Below are 21,787 nucleotides of genomic sequence, written 5' to 3'. Positions count from 1 at the left end.
AGAGCAGGGCAGAGGCAGAGGGGGAATGCATTTAAAGAATAAATGGAAAACATCCAGCACAAAATCTATGTGCTCTTTTCACTGTGGAAAAACAACATGGAAAGGTGAGTGCTCTAGTCTACAGTAGACAGCAGTCATAGAGCTGGTCACTGGTCTCGTTAAGCTAAACTTTAATTATTATATACACTCACTCCATCAGCTATTGTGCAGCTAATATAGTCAATTATGAAATCGACACAGAAACAAAGAAAAATGTTTCTGGCAAACTTATGTGATCACGACACAGTATATACACTGTGACCTCAACTATGTGACATGCATGCAAAAAAATACTATGGCAGAAGTGCTGAAATACTGGGGTCACGGAATCTTTTTTTCTTTTTGTAAAATCTTCCTTACTAATGTTTATATTATCTTTCCAACATCACTGCTTGTTAACTATATCCTCACTAAGACTCAGTTTCTTTTTTTTAATTTTTTTTTAAAATTTTTTATTTTTTTGAATAGAGACAAGGTCTCACTATATTTCCAGGCTAGTCTGGAACTCCTGGGCCTCTCAAAGTGCTGGGATTACAGGCATGAGACTCTGGGCCAGGCCTAGACTTGCCTGTTTTCTTATCCAAGAAACAGGCGAGTTATACCTCTTGAGATTGTTGTGAGGATTAAATGAGATTACATAAAGCAAGCAACATATGTAAAGAGCAGAGAGGAACAACAGAGAAAAACAGCTTACCCCAGGATGTGCCCTGAGGTGACGGGACAACAAAGTCTAGCACCATAACTTTCTTTCCCAAAATGGCAGCTTCCTACAAACAAACAAACAACAACAAAAATTACGTATAAAGATCTTGTCACTTTCCTGACACTCCCTCAATTTTTGTCTTCCCTAAAAAACTGTTTTTGTGTGACACACAATCTTTTACCTGAATTATACCAGCTATTACAACAAAAGCTTAAACTGTAACAGTAATTTTTTAAGTAGCAGAAAAAATGACTATGGCAATCATCAGGAAGATTGTCTACGAGTTTCATTTCTACGTTCATACCTTCGCACATGAAAGGCCGCCAGAACCACCACCAACAATGATGAGATCATAATCATATGCTGAATCTTCCTGAAGGAGCTTCTGTAACAAACCACTCTGATATGCCTATGGTTTAATTACAGGAGAAAGAGCACTGCAGAATTTAAAGTTTTACAGCTGTTTATGTATACCCTATGTTTAACTAGTATGGATTTCTTTTATAAAAATCTTAGGAACAATCTATAATTAATCTAAGTTAGAACTGTAAATTTATCTGGATGCTATTTAAAAATAGGGTCCAACTAGTTAAAACTTATACCAAAGTACGTATGTTTTTGTCCTTTCTGACACCTGACAGCTAGGCCTGTGTCAAATAACCTAGAAGGCTGTGGCTCTGTATCGATGTAAAATGAGGTCGTTTTCCTTGGTCTAATTATCAAAATGTTATAGTCAAATGCAGTGGAATAGCCAAGTATCATTTTTTAAGATCCTTACTCACTTGTGCTAGTCTTCATTTTGAGAACAATTCTTATGCATTATCAGCAAATTTTGTCATAGCTTCTCATAAATTGATCTAACCTTCGTAGTTACACTGGTGAGCTTTCTATACAACACCAACATCTCGCATTTTCTTTCAGCAACAGTCATGAGGCTGGCCCTGGGCCGTATCCTCTTGCTCATTTGGCCCTCCTTGTGATCAGTAGCTTAGATGATGTTAGAGGTTCGATGTGTGATTAGCAACAGTTTTCTCTATGCCACGTCAGTTGCTCACTCCCATTACCTTGGCTTTAGACAAACACCATGATCAGACTAGCCGTTCCTAAACAGATGCTTCATAACTACGTGGATTCACCAGATGCCATGTGTTCCCATGAAGAATGGGTGCCCAAGAAGGTTTTGGGGACATTCTAAAAAGGGCCCCTCTGGCCTCCTTACTTTTAGGTACCCTTAGGGAAATCCACCTCCTCAGGATCTGCCATCCAAAAAATATCTTTCTGTCTTGAAATAATAGAATTGCTCTCTCTGCATCTATAGATTTATTCTTGGACATTATTTTCCAAATTAGGATTGGCAAGACAAGCACTTCAGAAGGCGTTTAGTGGCTATAATTACAGGACTTAACCACTATGTGCACTAGGTTATAAATTCTAGGACTAATAAAGCAGATTGTTACTGCATAAGGATGCTGATCATAGATTAACACACAACGTAGACAATTGTTTTTCTCCACAAAAATATAATTCTTAATTAAAGCCTCAAATACAACTATTTAATCAATCACTGATTACTCATATTGTATACACATATAAAGGATATGACAGAGTAGAATTTTAATAAAAGTGAATAATTATAAAATAAGGACCTTATTTAATAAACATCAATTTTTATCTATCCCTGCTTACCTAACAACTCCTATTCATTTGTAGCATTCTAGGAATCAAAATATCAAAAGCCATAGGCCTTTGGAAACCACCACAAAGTTGGCAGTCTTAACAGGAATTCTAATTGCCCTAGACAAGAATGTCAGTGTTGACCTCTTTTTACTGGACAAACAGTAATGCTATCTCTCCCCATCAGGAGGAAAAGACCTGGGATGTCTCCAGGGTGGTTTGTCCTGGTGCCCTCACACAAAAATCCTAGCTTCTGAAGTTCAGGCTGGTAGAAAAGCTAATTTCCCTTAAAGCAATCAATATTATCTGACTGATAATTATCCTATACGCTTCATTTCATAACTTCCAAAAGATGAGTGGACTCCTAAAAACCATTTTCTCCTCCTTTAAATACTTTTTAAAAATGTGAACAAACAGCATTGAAGAACATATAATACTATTATTACCTGGAAAGTTTGGTCACATCCACCTACATGCACTTTATTCACAAAAACATTGGGCACAGTTTTCTGATTAGTGATTTCTGACAGCACTTCTTGAACCTTGGCCCCATCATCTAAAGAAGAAAAAAGCTATACATAAAAACACTGAAAAGAGTTCCAAATCTTTGTGAGTTCAACTAAAGTGTTACAACACTCAAATGTTCACATGCACATACCCATAACGGGTCAGTGTGTTATGTAACTTTATGAAATGATAACTCGAGGGGAAAACATCCATGCTTTTAAAGAAAATCTTAAAAAATAAACATCTACTTATTCCTTTAAAGATAAGGAATAAAGACAAAGATAAACTCTTCAAAATTAGATTTTGATATATTATTCAGTGACTATGCCAAGACAAACAGACAAGAGGCCTCTTTAAAGAGCAAATATCAAGATAAAATCTGCTGTAACAATAACTCAGAAAATACTTCTTACAATTACATTTGAAAACTGTTTATGATCGTAGTCCAATATTTATCTTCCATCCCTAAAAATAAAACTGGTCCATGACTACTTAAGACTACCTTATTGGTATGCCCTTTAGAAAAGTCTCCAAGATTCAAGAGCATTTCACTCAATAAGGCAACTTGGTTAAAATGAGTCAGTGAGGTTCTATGAAGGCAGAAATCAAACTTGTTCAGTTCATCACCATGCCCTCACCCCTGAAAAGCTCCTTATGTGTAAAATGCTCAACTAATATTAGATGTATGAATGCCAAGAATTCAAAAGTATAAAGCTAAAAACTTAATGCACTCTCCCTGGTGGATGACACAGCCAGGAAATGGGAGCGGATCCTTTTCGTTTGTTACAGCTTAATCTATTCTGCTAGAGAGCTGGCAGATACATCTGAAATGCCTCAAGTACTTCAAAGGGAGCAGCTTATATATCTTCCTCCCACTCCCTTCCCTCAAATATGGAAAATGTATAAATAAAAAACCTACACCAACTTATCTGCCACATAAGGGTTCATTTTCTGCATGGCTGAATGTAGACAAAAATGCCTCATTCAACCCGAAGACAAGAGTAATCTGAATCGAACAAAGTAAATGGAAAGCAGTCAATCTTGTTGGCATTTATTATAAACAACACCGTGTAGTAACTGGTCTACTTACCAACTTGATCAAGTTCCAAGACGTTACACTCGACTCCCAAAGAAGAAAAGAGTTCTTTCACCTGTAACAAAAATTTAGCTAAGTTTCACTCTCACAAAAGATTCAACAGCTGTGAAATATGAACATAGTAATGAGAGATGTCAAAAATAAATGTTCTGGAGGAATAGCAGTTCTAGCTGATGGGTGGTTTTTGTTTTTGTTTTGATTTTTTTTCCTTTCCTCTACACATTTTCCCAGAATAATCTCAGGCCATCCCTTGCCTTCCTTTTACTGTCTCTTATGACTTTCAAATCTACAACTTTTGCCCAAATCTCTTTTCTGAACTCAAGATAGGTAGTATCTATTTTCCACCTGCGTGTCCCACAGGCATTTCACAGGCAACATACCCACAATACTACTCCTTTCCTTCCACATACCTTTTCCTCTTCCCGTGTTTCCTTTCAACAGTCATTAAATCATTCAACAAATTTTTATACATCAAACACTTTGAATGGTTCATCCACATTTCTAAGTACTCAAAAGAAAACAAGGAATAAGATACAATCTCTACCCTTTAGTAGGGGAAACAGACAAGTGACAATTCAATTTATAGCACCGTCTCCAGTTGATTAAATAAGAGCAACTACAGCCTTGCTACTCATGCAAACAGAGGGCAGAGGAACAGAAGGACAGCATCACCCCAGGAGCTTACCAGACATGCAAAATCAGGACCTGTAGCAGGATCTGTACCTTAACGACTGCAGGGCTCTAACTGGGAATCATTTTTATGCCTCCCTCTCAGGGAACATCTTCCTATCCCACATGAACTCCTCAGCCATTCACTGTCATTACAAAGTTTTAGCAATTCTCTGTTGAACTGGTTCATCTTTCTAGTTCCCCATAGTTGCTATCTTAATCTGAGCCATCAACATTGACTACTGGAAATTCTCAGTAATATCCTACAAGTTATTTCTGCACCAGCTTTGTCCTCTCTACTTCTGAAAATTACATCCAAAGTGGTCATTTAAAACCACTTTTCACCACTTTACTTAAAAGCCTTCAGTGTCCTCAGCCCTCAAGGTAAGATCTAAAGGTTCCACTTTCAGAATGGAAGTGTGAACAGGGGAAAACTGGGGAAAATTATTTAAAACAACCACTAGAAACTATCTGGAAAGTTCCTATAGGCATTGAGCAAATGAATAAACACTTATTCAAGAAAATATACTAAATCTCAATTAAAACATGGAGAAGCTATGCCATTTGCACCCCAATCCACCCCTTCCCTCCCATGCCCTGGAGCAGCTGATGGGAGCTCCACTCCAAGTGAGTGTGGTCCAAAAAAACCAGGCTCCCTAGCCCTAACCAGGAAGAAGACAGTGATGCTTTCACCACTTCTTCTTTTTTTTTAACGTTTAAGTTCAGGGGTACATGTGTAGGTTTGTGATACAGGTAAACTCATGCCACAGGGGTTTGTTGTACAGATTATTTTGTCACCCAGGTGTTAAGCCTAGTACCTATTAGTTATTTTTCCTGATCCTCTCTTTCTTCCCACTCTGCACCCTCAGGTAGGCCCCAGTGTCTGCTGTTCCTATCTATGCATCCATGTGTTCTCATCATTTAGCACCCATTTATAAATGAGAACATGCAGTGTTTGGTTTTTTGTTCCAGAATTAGTCTGTTTAGGATAGTGGCCTCCAGCCCCATCTATGTTCCTGCAAAGGACATGATCTCATTCTTTTCTATGGTTGCATAGTATTCCATGGTATATATGTATAACGTTTTCTTTATCCAGTCTATCATTGATGGGGGTTGGGTTGATTCCATCTCTTTGATATTATGAAGAATGCTGCAATGAACATGCACATGCATATGTCTTTATGATAGAATGATTTATATTCCTTTGGGGATATACCCAGTAATGAGATTGTGGGGTTTACCCTTCTATTCAAAATAGTAGTACTGCAGCTGAGAACAGTGGCTCACACCTATAATCCCAGCACTTTGGGAGGCCAAGGCAGGAGGACCGCTTGAGCCCAGGAGTGTGAGACCAGCATTAGCAACTGAGTAAGACCCCATCTCTACAAAAAATAAATAAAAAAAAAATTAGCCAGGCATGATGGCACATGCCTGTAGTCCCACGTACTCTGGAGGCTAAGGTGGGAGGATTGCTGAAGCCAAGAAGTTTGAAGCTGCAGTGAGCCATGATCACATCACTTCAAGATCACTTCAAAGATACAAGATTACTGTATCTTTATAGTAAGGTTTGAAGAACTCAGGAAGCATGAGTTCTTCCACTTTGTTCTTCTTTACGAGACTGTTCTGGTTATTCAGGGTCTTTTGAAATTCCATATGAATTTTAGGATGGATTTTTCTATTTCTGCAAAAAAGATCATTGGGATTTTGATAAGGATTGCATTAAATCTGTAGATTGCTTTGAGTACTACTGACATCTTTGCAGTATAAAATCTTCCAATCCATGAACATGGGATGTTGTTATTTGTTGCTATCTTATTTAATTCCTTTCAGCAACATTTGTGGTTTTCAACATCCAAGTCTTTTGCTTTCTCGGTTAAGTTTCTTCCTAAGTATTTAGTTCTTCTTTTTGCTATTATAAACGAAAATTTTTTCTCAATTTCCATTTTGGATTGTTCGTTATTGGTATACAGAAAATCAACTGATTTTTGTGTGTTGATTTTGTACAATGCAACTTTGCTGAATTTCTTTATTTTAACGGTTTTGGTGTGTGTGCATCTGTGAAATCTTTAGGTTTTCTACACATCAGATCATGTTGTCTGTGAACAGAGATAATTTAACTTATTTTCCAGTTTCGATGCCTTTTATTTCCTTTTCTCGTGGTATTGCTCTGGCTAGGACTAATAGTACTTTATTGGAGGGGGACAGGGTCTTGCTGTGTCACCCAGGCTGTTGTGAAGTGATGTGGATCATGGCTCACTGCAGCTTCAAACTCCTTGGCTTCAGCAATCCTCCCACCTTAGCCTCCAGAGTACGTGGGACTACAGGCATGTGCCATCATGCCTGGCTAATTTTTTTTTTATTTATTTTTTGTAGAGATGGGGTCTTACTCAGTTGCTAATGCTGGTCTCACACTCCTGGGCTCAAGCGGTCCTCCTGCCTTGGCCTCCCAAAGTGCTGGGATTATAGGTGTGAGCCACTGTTCTCAGCTGCAGTACTACTATTTTGAATAGAAGGGTAAACCCCACAATCTCATTACTGGGTATATCCCCAAAGGAATATAAATCATTCTATCATAAAGACATATGCATGTGCAAGTTCATTGCAGCATTCTTCATAATATCAAAGAGATGGAATCAACCCAACCCCCATCAATGATAGACTGGATAAAGAAAACGTTATACATATATACCATGGAATACTATGCAACCATAGAAAAGAATGAGATCATGTCCTTTGCAGGAACATAGATGGGGCTGGAGGCCACTATCCTAAACAGACTAATTCTGGAACAAAAAACCAAACACTGCATGTTCTCATTTATAAATGGGTGCTAAATGATGAGAACACATGGATGCATAGATAGGAACAGCAGACACTGGGGCCTACCTGAGGGTGCAGAGTGGGAGGAAAGAGAGGATCAGGAAAAATAACTAATAGGTACTAGGCTTAACACCTGGGTGACAAAATAATCTGTACAACAGATACAGTAAGTTCTTCAAACCTTACTACAAAGATACAGTAATCAAAACGGTGCCGTACTGACATAAAGACAGGCTTACAGACCAAGGAAGAGACCAGGGAGCACAGAAATAAAGCCTCACATATACAGGGAAATGATTTTTAACAAGGGTGCCAAGAACATTCAATGGGGAAAGCATCATTTGTCTTTTCAACAAATGATGCTGAGAAAACTGGCTGTCCACTAACAAAAGAATGAAACTGGACCCTTACCTAACACCGTGTACAGAAATTAACTCAAAATGGATCAAAGACCCAAAAGTCAGAGCTAAAACTATAAAACTCTTAGAATAAAACATAAGGCAAAAGTGTCATGACACTGGCTTTGGCAATGATTTTATGGATATGATCTCAAAGGCACAAGCAACAAAAGAAACAACAGACAAATAGCACCTCACAAAAATTTGAAATTCTTGGTCATCAAAGGACAGTATCTACTCAGGAGGCTGAGGTAGGAGGATCATTGAGTCCAGGAGTTCGGGGCTGTAGTGCATTTTGATCACACCTGTGAATAGCCACGGCACTCCAGCCTGGGCAACATAGCAAGATGCCATCTCTTAAAAAGAAAAGAGGACATTATCAACTGAGTAAGGAGGTGACCCAAGGAACTGAATAGGATATTTGCAAATCACATATATGATAAGGGATTAATATCTAGATTATATAGCGTACTCCTAAAACTCAAGAGCAAAAAGTTAAAACCCCAACTTAAAAATGGGCAAAGCAGTTGAATAGATATTTCTTCAAATAAAAGATACAAATGGCCAATAAGCACATGAAAAGTTGTTCATCATCACTAATCTTTAGTGAAACGTGAATCAAAACCACAATGAGATAACACTTCACATGCATTAGGACAAGTATTATTTTTAAAAACACAGAAAATAACAAATGTTGGTGAGGATGCAGAGAAACTGGGAACCTTGTGCACTTTGGTGGGAATGTAAAATAGTGTTGCCACTATGGAAAACAGAATGACAGTTTCTCTAAAAATTACAAATAGAAATAGCATATAATCAAGCAATTCCATTTCCAGGTATGTATCAAAAGGAATTGAAAGCAGAGACCGAAATAAATATTTGTACACCCATGTTCATAGAAACAATATTCATAATAGCCAAAAGGTGGAAACAATGCAAGTGACCATCGACAGATAAATGGATAAACAAAATGTGTTATATACATACAGTGGAATATGATTCAGTCTTTAAAAAAAAAGGAAATTCTGACACATGCTACAACATGGTTGAATGTTCAGGACACTACTCTAAGTGAAATAAACCAGACACAAAAAAACAAATACTGTATGACTCAACTCATATGAGGTACCTAGAGCAGTCATATTCATAGAGACAGAAAGTAGGATGGTGGTTGTCAGGGGCTGGGAGAAGGAGGAAAAGAGAGTAAGTGTTTAATGGGTATAGAATTTCAGTTTGGGAAGATGAAAAAGTTCTGTGGATGGATGCTGCGATGGTTGCACAACAACGTGCATGTACTTAGTGCCACTGAACGCTACACTAAAAAATAGTTAAAATGGTAAGTTTTATGTTATGTGTATTTTATCACAATATTTTTAAAAAAGCGAACCAGTGGTAATATAAATTTGTAATTCACAAATGTATTGAATTCATACAGGACTGGGGAAACATGGCTTAAAATTAATGTGAGGAAAGTACTTCTAAAAGTCAGGACATTTTATTCACTGTTCAGTTTGCGTTATTATCTTACATCTGTCCTTTAACATTGACTTTCCAACTAGTCTAGCTGCCTCTATACTGAGTCTAGTTTTATATGATGGCTAGATTTCAAATCACAGGTCAAATGCTGCTCACAAGTGTGAGATGACTTTTCTTTGCCATATCATTAAGTTCACACTTATTAGCAAGCATTTTAAGACCTCCTTGGCCAGGCATGATGGCTCACGCCTGTAATCCCAGCTCTTTGGGAGGCTAGGCAGGTGCATCACTTGAGTGCAGGTGCTCAAGACCAGCCTGGGCAACACGGTGAAACACTGTCTCTACAAAAAATATAAAAATTACCCAGGTGTGGTGGCATGCGCCTGCAGTCCCACCTATTTGGAAGGCTTATGTGGGAGGATCACTTGAGACTGGGAGGCAGAAGTTGCAGTGAGTCAAAATCAAGCCACTGCACTCCAGCCTGGGCAACAGAGCAAGACCCCATCTCAAAAAAACAAAGACCTCCCTAAATCACCTTTGAAACTAAATTTCCAGCCATTTTCCAATGAATCTTCCTGATTCCCTTGCATATACATTGTGCTCAGCCATACTATTTTCCTTTTATCATTATCTATCTTTGCTGATACCAGTTTCTTAACTAGATGCTCTTTCTTACCTACAGACTAACTTATCCCTCAAGGATCACTTACGTGGCATTTTCTTAGACTGTTCAGATCCTCCACAGAAGCCACTGTTTTATCTCTTATTCCCACAACTCTCGTTTTTCTTACGCATTTCTTTCTACACATGCAAGCGGGTTGATTACAGCTCAATTAGACTATGAGTTTACGGGAGGCAAGACCAAGGTTTATTCATTTCTGTGTCTCTGCAACACTAAGTACCCAATGACGCTTACTGAATGCCATTAGCAGCCCAATCAAGAAACAATCTCTCTCCTTGACTCTGCAAGGATAAGGACACATGTGGAATATGGTGTCTAATTTTGGGAGATACATTTAAGAGGTTCATGGGCAAAAAAAAAAAAAAAAAAAAAAAAAAAAAAACCTGTACAATCAAGTTAGTGAGTGGCCACATGTAAAGACAGACATGTAAGAAAGCAGGCTACTCAGTCAAGCAAGAAAAACACTTGGCAAAAGTACTGGAAGATCTGCCCTCCAAGCAGAAGCAAAGTTCTTAATTCTGCCCACTGGAGCAATGCTCACCTCCAAGAATGAAAAAACATTTCAGAGAGGCAGACTTCGCTTCACTTAAAAAAATTCCAATAATCAGAGCTGTCCAAATATGTAATGGGACTCAAAATCATGGCCACATTACTGAAAATGTTAACACATACAGAATAGAGGATCATTTGTCCTAAGATTTTCTGTATCAGCAAAGGTTTGACTAAAATTATTTAAGATAATTCACCCTATATTATGTGCCTGACACTATTGTCTAGGCCCCAGTAATACAGCAGTAGACAGACACAGTTCTGATCTCTTGGTATTTATGCAAACTACAAAGGACAACTCTTAAGAAATATAGATAGAAACAGACCCCAGAAACAGTCCAACACATACATGAGAACCTGATCAATGATGAGTGAGTATACAAACTAGTGTGGAAAGGATAGGGTCTCCAAAAAAAGGAAACAGGAACACCTGGTAAGTCACAAAGAAGAAAACAAATTGGATCCCCACTCGTATTACCAATATCAATCCCAGGTAGATGTCAAGAAGGTGGGTATGAAAAGCACACTACTCACTACTCAATTTTCAGGAGCTAAAACAGAATATCTTTATGATCTCTGAATAGAAACAGATTTCCTAAATAAGACACCAAAAGCAAGCCATAAAAGGAAAAGAATGATAGAAGCAAATACATTAAACTTACAAACTTCAGTTAATGAAAAGATCCTTATATTAGTCTGTTCTCCCATTGCTATAAAGAAATATGAGACTGGGTTATATATAAAGAAAAGAGGTTTAATTGGCTCATGCTTCTGTAGACTCTACAGGAAGCATGATGCTGGCATCTCCTTGGCTTCTGGGAAGCCTCAGGAAACTTACAATGATGGCAAAAGGCAAAGGCAAAGCCAGCACTTCACATGGCCAGAGCAGGAGCAAGAGAGTTGGGTGGGGAGATGCTACACTTTTAAATGACTAGATCTCATGAGAACTCACTACCATGAGGACAGTACCAATGGGATGATACTAAACCATTCATGAGAAATTCACCCCCATGATCCATTCATCTCCCACCAGGCCTTACCTCCAGCATTGGGAATTACATTTCAATATTTGGTTGGGGACACAGATCCAAACCATATCAATCCCATAAAAAGAGTGAAAAAGGAAGCTAAATCTGACAGATTTTCTACAGCAGCAGGTCCTCAAATAACATTATTTCATTACAACAGTGATTAAAAAAACTATTCCCAGCCAGAGCCACTGTCAAGTGGAGTTTGCACCTTCTCTTCATGTTTCCTCCAGGTACTCCAGTTTCCTCCCACATCCCAAAGATGTGCATGTTAGGCTAATTAGTGTATCTACATTTTCCCAGTCACAGAAAGTGTGGGTGTGTGTGCAAGTGCACCTGCAATGGGACGGTGTCCCAGCCAGGTTTGGATCCCGCCTAGCACTTGCAATCCTGAAATGGAGTAAATGGGTTGGAAAAGGAATGAATAAGCAAATATAAATTATTGCCAAATAAAGCTTCATAAAGTAGACAATAATCATACAGACGTAAACAATAACGAATACAGTAGGAGAGCACTCAACAGTGTACCCTCCATATTTCTGATTTTGTTTTTGAACTGCCCAGTGGCACAAGGTGCTCCTTAAAATCCTGCTTTGCAAACATTTTTTGATTTCACCCACTACCATTAGAACCCAACCTCTCCTGATTCACCAGAAATTGGGTAAATACTTTTCTTCCTTGTTCTCATTAATCTCTCTTAAATGTATGTATAGTTCACATTTATTTCAATGTTTAATACTAGACATGTTTTGGGTCTTTATTTAAAAGTTTGGTGATTTTTTATTTTTGTGGTCAGAAATATGCCATAGGAACTTAACTCTTACTTCTAGCCTACAATAAAACTGGTTTTGTTACATGTCATTTCGCTTAAGGTTGGTTTCCAAGAACCTATCACCAATGTTGAGTGAGCACTTACTGTATACATAACCTAAGGATAAGCATCCTAAATATATAAAGAACACCTACAAGTCTAGTACAAACAACTAAAATCCGCTGCATAGGAAAATAGGCAAAAGGCCTGAAAAAAATGAAAAGCATACTATAGAATTTCATAGAAGAGGAAGCTCAAGTGACCCATGAATACACTGGACTTCATTTGGGAAATACAAAATTAAACCATAATGGAATGCCATTTCAAAATTGCCAGAATGGCAAAAATTAAAAATATCAGCTGTTAGCAAGGATGTAGAGCAAGATGAATTGTTATAAACTAGGAGGAGAGTAAATTGGTATAACTACTTGGAAACTCAGTTGGGCATTACCTTGCTAAGGTAGAAATCATGCATCCTTTATGACCCAGCAACTCAGCTTCATGATATCTATCCTAGAGTAGTCTCTTGTAAGTGCGCTGGGAGTTACGTGCAAGAATAAGCATACAGCTGTACTGTTTTTTAAGACCAAAACACTAGAAACAGCAAAATGATAAACTCCGGTAATTCATCCTAGGGAGTAGTCAGCAATGAAAATTAATGAACCCCAGCTACAGATACTAATATGCATGAATCTCTGAAACATAACTGTTGAGGAAGAAAACTGCAGATGTATATATGGTTCGATTTATATCAAGTCCCAAAACAGGCCAAAAGGAACCAAATATTGATTAATAATGTATATATTTGGTAAAAATGTAAAAAAAAAAAAGAAATTTTGCATAGTGGTTAATCCTGAGGGAGGGAGAAGACAGCCAAGGAAGCTTCTACAGTACTAGTGTCACTTTATTATTCTTAAAAATGTATATGCATAATATATGTTTTAAGAAACTATACACATCAATGTAAACTTCAAATATATTTGAAAAACAGCCTATAATTTCATGAGCTCAACCTAATAGTTTATGCTTTTGCATACTGTCTTCCACGTATCATTTTTCAACTTTCTGTAAAATGAAGTAAATTCCTAAACGTTGAAAGTCTCTGCCTTACACGTAGTTTATCACCCAAAGGCTCGTTTTTAAGTGAAGTATTCTTAAACTCAGAATACATTTGTCCTTAGAAATAATGCCGGATTCCTAGCCTGCGCTGAAAAGTTAAGGCAGTGTGCATGAAGCTGAAATTACCTCACAACCTTCCCGTACCTTCGTTTCCCAAGACGGAGAACTGAGGTTCGGCGCAGGGTCCTAACCCAGGTCGAGGTCACGCAATTAGGAGTGTTTCTGTTTTGATAAACCATCACAAGCCCACCTCAGGGGAAGGCCGGGGAGAGGAGAGGACGGGCGGCTGACCTCACTGCCGCAGCCCGGGAGTGAGGCGGGCGCCCCAGCCCGGACCCGCCCTGCCGGGGGTGGCGTCCGCGTGGCGGCCTGGTCGCGCGCGGTGGAACCGGCGAGGGCCGCGCCTACCCGAGTACTGTGGGGACAGTAGCTCTTGCTGAAGATCATCACCCGGCTGCGCTCAATGAGGCCCCGGAGGCGGCGGCGCAGCTCCTCGCGGGCCTCGGACGAGCTGCTGGGCCCGGGGGACGACAGGCGGGCGCGGCGCCCCGGCGGCGACAACACGCGCGCCCCTCGGACATGGCCCGAGCGGCGGTTGGGGGCATCGCCCGCCTTCCCCGGCCCTGGCGACTGTGGCGGCGACTGCTCCACGGTCTCGCTTTCGCTCCCGGCCGGGCCGGGCCTGCTCACAAACCGAAACGCAGGCGGCGGCGGCGCAGGGACCTGGGCTGAGGGGCGGCGAACGCTGCCTTCGCTGGCCACTCTCAGCACCCGCGCGAATCCGCCAGGCAGCCGCTCGCCCCACCCCCAGCACCGCCCCGCGCATGCGAACTGGGCCCCCCGCCCGCCCGCGGCGTACACCTGCCCTTCTCAAAGAGGCGGGTACCAAGCGCGAGCCTCTTTATCTCCAGGCTGTGCGCGCGTCCCGAGACCAACCAATCTTGGCGATGCCGCTTGGAGATGGCCTCTGTGCAATGCCTTTTACTCCTAATAATCCCCAACAGCCCGTTTAAACCACCTTAAAATATACATTCTTCAATTTTTATGAGAAGTGTGAATTGGAAAGATCGATATTTTTAAAAGTTTAGATCACACAAGCTAAATATAAATACATTGCGTTTGCTATTGCAATGCAACTTTGAGATGAGTTTCGTAGGTTGCTACCCGTCAGTTCCCTTCTACATAGAATTCCAGAGCCGCCCCTAACAAAGGAACTCTGAAACTGCGAGAACAGGAATCCTCTGTCCATTTCAGGGGGTGGATGGAAGACCTTTGAGCTGAACTAGCCTGCAATGACTTACAGCCCCCTCCACCACAATGGGTGAATAAAACCCCAATAAAGAGAACAATCAACCGCAGGACCAGCAGGTGTGAACCGGTTCCTGCCTACCTCTAGGCTGTCATCCCCTGACAGTGTCCCTCCGGTTCATTCTGCTTCAGCTACACGGGCTTTCTCTCTGTGCCTCAGATGCGTCAAAACCATTCTCGCCTTTGGGTCTTTGCACCTTTAGCTTTATCAGTCTAGGATGTTGTCTCCTGCAGTGGACTGAATGTATCACCCAGATTTCATATGTTGAAACTCTCATCCTAATGTAACAATATTTGAAAGTTAAGACCTTTGGGAGGTAATTAGGTCATGAGGGCGGAATCTTTGAGAGTGGGATTAGTACCAGTAGTTAGTATCACTAAGAAGAGGCCAGAGAGCTAGCTCACTCTCCACCATGTGAGAACACGGTGAGACCTTACAACTGGAATGGGCAAGTCGGCCCTCATCGGAAGCAACCGTGCTGACACCTTCATCTCAGACTTCCAGGCTCCAGAACTGTAAGAAATAAAATTCTGTTGTTCATAAGATGCCCCGTCTATGGTGCTTTGTTCTAACAGCTCCAACAGACTAATACCTGCTCCAGCAAGTCTGGCTCCTCATTGCCAACTAAGTCTTGGCTTAAATGTTACCTCCTTAGATAACCTTTTGCTGTGTACCCAAAATGAAGTAGCTGCTAATTTCCATCATTTCACACATGTTCCAGTCCCTTCATGACACATTTATTATTATTTTCAACGACCTCCTATAATTTCTGGTTTCCTTGCTTGTTGTCTGCCCTAGCCCTGTCTCCATGACCTCGACTGGACTGCGAGTTCTGTGAGAAAAGGGCCTTATCACTTTGGCCCACAACTCTAGCCCCAGAGTTTATCACAGTGCCTAGCTCATAGTAGGCACGGAATACAGTTTTACTGAAGGAATGAATTAGTGATTCATACATGTCACATCTTACCAGAACATATATTACCATATTTTGCTTCTCCTCTTGTCCTCACATGACAGGCTGGGATCTCAAATTCCTCTTCTTCCTACTCTGTTCATCCAGGGAGCCACAAGTCTGGGAGGTGGAGTGCAGACCATGATGTTCAGGGACTGCCTCATGCCACTCCTGTTGCCCTGTGCCCACATGGCTTATTTCATGCCTTGACTCCACAAGCACTTCCTGAACACCTCGGTCTGTGCTAAGTGTTAGGGAATAAGCACGTGGAAGATAGCACCTGTCTTCAGGAGATCAGAGCCCTTCTAGGAGAGATGTCAAAAATAAGAAATGCAAATGAGGAAGTAGTTCTAAAGAGAAGAATAATACCTGAGCTGGATGTGATGAAGTGAAGAATCATTGGCCCAGACAATAAGCACTGGAAGAGGGTATCAGAGGGAGGCAGCCGAGCTGAACCACAGAAGCAGGGGAAGGCTGGTGTATTGGGGGAAAATGCTGAAAGATCCAAAAATGAGCAGAGGTGAGGGAGAAATGAATGCCATTGAAGTGAGCAGGGGCCAGATGGCTGCGATCTAGTTGACACTGTTTAGAAGATCTCTAGGAAGGAAAAGGAACATGAGACAATGACTTCAGGCAGCAAGAAGATGACTTTCCTATTAGCCCGAGCAAAAATCAGAGTTTGGAAGAACTGAAGAAGAAAGGAAACAGAACAAGAGAGAGGTCCCCTTTATCTTTTTATTTTTATTTATATTTTTAAAGAGACAGTCTTCTATTGGGACTCTGGACATCTAGACATCAGTGCAGGGGCTTTCTGAGACCAGCCTCCCTGGCAGGCTTAGATGTGATCTAGCCTGAGTCAGGAGGGGAACACACGTGGGGCTGGATGTTCTTTCAGATCCCTGGCAGAGATCAAAGACAGAGTGGTCAGCTTGACCTAGCTTCTGCAAGCGCTGGCTCTGATGTGGGAGAGGGAGGCAGTCCCCAGAGCAGGAATGCCTTCCCTGGGGCTCCTATCCTTGCAGGGGAGAAGCTGGCCATTGTCCCTTAAGAGCTTCCTTCACTGCAGCCCGAGGGGGGCGACTGACAGATTCCTCAGGGGGGCAAACGGAACGGATTCCCCAGGGGAGGAAACCTCTGGGCTCTGGCTTCAACCCCCTCCCGGGGAAACATTCACAGCCCCTCCGGAGGAGAGCCCTGCTGCAGGAAAACTCTAGGGCAGGGCCCAGCTGCGAGGGGCCTGGGCTGTTGGTGATAGTACCCCAGGCTCCAAACTCTCTGGGCCTGGGGGCAGTTCCCTTCCTTGGTTACAACAGATTCTTACCCCGCCGTGCCCTACAGCCCGCCCCGCGAGGAACGGGCCCAGGAGTGGACGGGTGGATAGGCATTCCGGTGTCTCGAGTCGGGGCCAGCCTAAGCAGCACCACCCGCGTGGGGCACACAGGGCATACAAGGCAGGCACCAGGCTCCAGAACAGCAGCTGACAAGTCTTCCGGCGGCGTCGGGTCTCCATGGGGACGGGGGCGGGGCCAGGCGGCCGTGATGGGGTTGGGGCGGGGCTTTTCAACTGTCAACGGCCCCGCCCAGCCTGGGCAAAGAGACATAGCCTGGCCTGGAAGACCGAGTCAGGGACCCCCAGGCAGAGGCTGACCCCTGCCGGCGGCCGGGGCCTCCTGCCTCCAGGTGCTGCTGCCCCTACACGGACGGGCGCCCTCTGCGGGTCCCGCGACTCCCCGCTCAGCGCCTCCAGATGCCTCACCCGGGCCCACTCCGCTGGGTCCCCAGGGACCTTAAAGCGCTGGCCCAGCAGCGGGGTCACTCCCATAAGCCTCCCGACCCTCCCATGGGTCCTTTGGAGCCCTGGATTGTGAAGCTGATACTTCCTCAGGGCCGCGCGCCCGGACGCGGCTGCTCCAGGACCACAGCTGACTGAGTGCGGCCGCGTCCCCTGCAGGCCACCCGTCAAGGGCACAGGCCACAGGAGCCCCAAGGCGCAGTGGCTCACCCTGCCCGGAGCTGACCCTTGAGGTGGGGAGAGGGCACTAACTCGGGTCCTCTCCCCTTCCTCAAGGCTCCTTCCTCCCCTGGGGTGAAGGGCTCCCAATCCCAGCACTTTGGGGCCGTCCTGTTTAATTCATGCCCACAAATGATCATGCAGTGTGCTGGGACAGAGAAGACAGGCACGCTGGCCTCCGAGGGGTGAGACAGACTAGTCTATCAATGCAGAAAATTCCCAATAGGGACAAGGGCCAGGAAGGAAACACCAGGAAAAGTGAGGGTGGAAGATGGGGGTGACCCTACTGCAGGTGGGTGCTCAGGGAGGGCTTCTCTGAGGAGGTGACATTCACTTGATTGGCAAAACAGATGGGCAGGGCCTGTGTAAGTCTTCTAAGAGAGGGAACGGCAGTGCCCAGCGGGCTGTCCCGGGGATGGAAATAGGGCAGCGGGTGGGGGTGGGGGTGTGAGCCAGGCAGGCAGGACCCAGACACCGTGTGATGGGTGCAGTTGTGGGACCCATGAGGCTCTGAGGAAGCCCTGGGCCTCAGAAGATGGGGAAACAGGAGGACCCACTTAGAGGCCTTCACAACCTTCTAGGGCACAGACAGTGCAAAACAGCTCAGGCTAGAATGCAGTTTAGGTTTCAGAAGGGTGCTGGGTCCCCTGCTCTCTTCTTGAGGCTAAAGGGCTCCGGCTCCTTGGGACCTTTCCATGGGGATATGGCTCTGGGACCCCAGCAACATGGACAGCCTTCCGATGGTTGTCTACAGCCAGGAAGGGGGCATGGGCCGACCCACCCCTTCCTTGGCCAAGTGGACAGATGAAGGGAGCCTCTGGGAGCAGGATTGCTGGACTGAGAATTAGATTTGGAATGTAATCCAAACCCCCCAAAAGCCACCTTTTCTCTGGAGCTTGGCTTCTTCAGGAAAACTGGGCACAAAGGACAGCAAGAGCATCTCTCAGGACCCTTGCCTCTCCACCTTGTGATGCTTTTAGATGGTTCTCAGGGGCCACCCTTTTCAGAAAGAATTCTTGGGCTATAGGAAAGTAAAGGTAGGAAATGCGTTTTGAGTGGCAATTAGCCCAAGCTCCAGACTAGGTGTTGGTTTGGTGGGGGTTGCTTTTCCCCTTGCACCAGCCCCCTTCACAAAACCTGAGTCCTGGCTAGGGCCGGGAGTGAGATTCCTGTTCTAGATTTTCATCATTCCGTGTTGCCCAGGAGGAGGTCTGTGGGGAAAGGAGACAGATATTAGCAAGTATATAAAAGACAATTTAGCCAGAGAAAACCTAAAAGAGGAATCAGGATGAGGGGATTAGGAATGGCAAAGGAGGAGCTGGGGGAGAGGGAGTTGGGGGTGGGGCTGGGACAAACACAAAGGAGGTGGGTGTGGGGGCCAGGGAAGTAAAGTCCAAGAGGTCAGCGGGACCAGAAGCCACAGCCTTAGTGGGGCCTCAGGAGAGCAGCAAGCTGCGTCTACCTTGGAAAAGTGGAGAAAGGACTGCAGTGAGCTGGGCAGGGAGTAGTGGGGAGGTGACAGGGCAGAGGAAGCAGGGAACAGACAGGAAAAAAAGATGATGCCCTGGGCCAGGTGGCCGCCACTGCTACCATCACTGTAAGTGGAAAACTCTTTGCCTTCTCCTTACCCCTGTGGCTGATGCCCCCATTCTTCACCCCGCTTCTTTAGTAATAGGTGCTGGCAACTAAGGAGCAGAGTCTGATTTGAGGTTGCCTAGGAAACACTTGGGGGCAGCTGTGAACCCACGAGTCTTGCCCAGTAGGGAGCTCAGGATCCCCAAATTGGACGAGCAAATAAGCTTAGTGAGTGACAGTTCCACCAACGTTCCCCAAAGTCACAGTAGGCATCCACTGCCCCTGTGTGTCCCCAGGCCTGCTCTGCCAGGTGGCTTCGGGGACGCAGGGCTATACTTCCAGTGCTCTGCAGACACACCTCGGGCTTGAATCCCATCTCACTGATTCCACAAATATTGATTGAAGGCGTACTGGGTGCGAGGCCTGTGCGGCTGTGAGGGAGTCAAGGTCCCTGCTCCAGTGCAGGTGATGGGCATAAAACAGGACAACTTCAGAACCTGAGAAGGGGGACAAAGCAGAGTACTGGGAAGTGGCTGGGTGGGCACGGGGCAGCCTGGGATGGGGTAAACAGCCAATGCTTTGCCATCCATTCTTGGCCAGATATTATTGGGGATCCTACCTGCTCTCTCTACAGCCTTGGTTTCCTCACCTGGATGGTGGAGCTGGAGCTCCCCTCCCCCCGCACTGCCTGACCCTGCTCTCTGGGTTGCCTCTAGGGAGCCAGCCCTGCTCAGGCCTGTTCCCCTGCTCCATGGCTGTTAGCTCCTCCCGAGAATGTTCCCCCAAATGGAGGCCACTGGCAGCAAAGAAATGATCAAGACAAGGTAGCCCGGCCCGCACCGAGGGCTGCATGGATCCCGAGGTGCAGCTTGGGTGGACACTAGAGGTGCTTTCCGTCTGTGGATTTTGCCCAGGTTCCTGGAGCCCCTTCCCTATGGTCCCTTGACCAAGCCCAGCTCACTGAGCCTGGAGCCCTGGCTTCTGGAGAAGAGATGTCAAACTCTACCACAGGTCACAGGTCACAGGTCAGAAATAACTCTGGCCTTATCCGATGCAAGTGGGGGCCAGATCTGGGGAAGGCGCCTCTTCTCACGGGGCTGGCACTTCCAGAGGATGGATGGCAGCAAGGTAGGGAAGACTCTGAGGAACCCTTGGGGAGCTCAAGTGGGACCCAAAGGGGCCCTCTGTCTGGGGTGGCAAAATGGCATTGGGTGGAGGGAGATTCAGTATTGACACCTGGGGGATCCTTGCCCCCAAAGTGGATTTTAAGGACAGCAGCACACTGGGAAGACAAGGGGCCCCACAGCACTCCCACCCTCTCCCCAGCCAAGAGAGCACATGGGGGCTGAAGTCCAGCCCACCCCAGGCCCAGCTCCCTGATCCAGGCTACATCCATCTGGAGGGTGGATTTTCAGAAAGGCATTATACAGGCTAGGAGTGCCCTTCAGGCGGCCGGCTCTCTCATCTGTAAAATGGGCATCAGTGTCTGATGGTGGGCCCTGAGAGATCCCTGTGGCAGTTTGGACACTTCTGTCCTCTGCTGGATGAGGCCTCTGGGCCAGGCATGCTGGGCAGATGGCAGCCTGGGCGTCTTGCCTGGCTCCTACTTGCAGCTGTTCGCACATTGTCGAGGTTTCAATGTCAGGTTTTAATGTTCTTGGACCTAAGAATCTTCATTGTCTCCATTCTAAATGCAGGGAGACCTTTGATGTGGACTCTCTCAGGTGTTTTTGCAGTATGCAATGTGTTCTCATTGGTCACCCTGCTGTGTACTAGATGTCAAAACTTCTTCCTCCTGTCCATCTGAGACTTTGGTCCTTTGACCAACAACTCTCCATTCCCTAACTCTGCTGCCTCCCAGCTTCTGATCACCATCAACCTACTCTCTACTTCTATAAGATCAACATTTTTACACCAACACTTCAATGACATCATGAGAAATTTGTCTTTCTGAGGTTATGAATATGCTAAGTAGGTTGATTTCATCATTCCAGTGCACACATCTATCTAATCATTACACTGTACCCCATGAATGAATATAAACATGATTTGCCAATTGAAATAGTATTTATAAACATAATAAATATAATCAAATGCAGGCAGTGCTGCTTGACTGCCCAAACTACTTGGTTTTGTCTTGGTCATAGCTATCCACCTGGTTTGTCAGTGCTATCTTATTAAGATGAGGTTTTGGGGCTCGGCAGAAACAAAGCAATTTCAGCATGAAATTGAGACATCTTCTAGCAGCCCTGTGGAAGCCCTGGCTCATTTTATTCAGAGAGGCTGAAGTTATACCATCTGGCTGCCCAGCATGGAGGGAGCTAGCTTCCTGGGATGTTCCCTGGGACAAGGATTCTTCTGGGTCTCCC

The 21,787-nt window shown here is 44.2% G+C and overlaps 1 protein-coding gene and 1 long non-coding RNA gene across 18 annotated transcripts in view; both read right to left on the bottom strand.

The window, feature by feature from the left end:
- The window catches only part of TXNRD3 (thioredoxin reductase 3), a 50,856-nt gene extending 36,502 nt beyond the window's left edge, over positions 1 to 14,354 (bottom strand). For 7 of the 17 annotated variants that reach the window (XR_012431602.1, XR_012431603.1, XR_012431600.1 and 4 more), the window contains exons 1-5: positions 13,980 to 14,354; positions 4,014 to 4,074; positions 2,863 to 2,972; positions 1,047 to 1,151; positions 734 to 806 (exon numbers count right to left, since the gene is read on the bottom strand). Coding sequence is in view for 10 of the 17 variants with exons in the window: in XM_065539102.2 (XP_065395174.1) it covers positions 734 to 806; positions 1,047 to 1,151; positions 2,863 to 2,972; positions 4,014 to 4,074; positions 13,980 to 14,018 (388 nt within the window). In the remaining 7 variants the exon portion in view is untranslated. Of the gene's footprint in view, positions 1 to 733; positions 807 to 1,046; positions 1,152 to 2,862; positions 2,973 to 4,013; positions 4,075 to 13,715 lie in introns of all 17 variants that reach the window. The other 10 variants (XR_012431605.1, XR_012431604.1, XM_074033229.1 and 7 more) reach the window with 2 other exon arrangements.
- A 2,201-nt stretch (positions 14,355 to 16,555) lies between these two features.
- On the bottom strand, positions 16,556 to 17,340 carry LOC135969536 (uncharacterized). Its single transcript, XR_010584797.1, has 2 exons — positions 17,154 to 17,340; positions 16,556 to 16,731 (listed from the first exon to the last, which is right to left on the bottom strand). It is a non-coding gene; the product is annotated as an uncharacterized lncRNA (long non-coding RNA).
- Positions 17,341 to 21,787: the final 4,447 nt, after the last annotated feature.

The sequence above is a fragment of the Macaca fascicularis genome, chromosome 2 (assembly GCF_037993035.2).
Source record: "Macaca fascicularis isolate 582-1 chromosome 2, T2T-MFA8v1.1".
NCBI lineage: Eukaryota > Metazoa > Chordata > Mammalia > Primates > Cercopithecidae > Macaca > Macaca fascicularis.
Note: the sequence above shows the minus strand (reverse complement) of the source record. Positions and strands in the feature narration are given on the sequence as shown.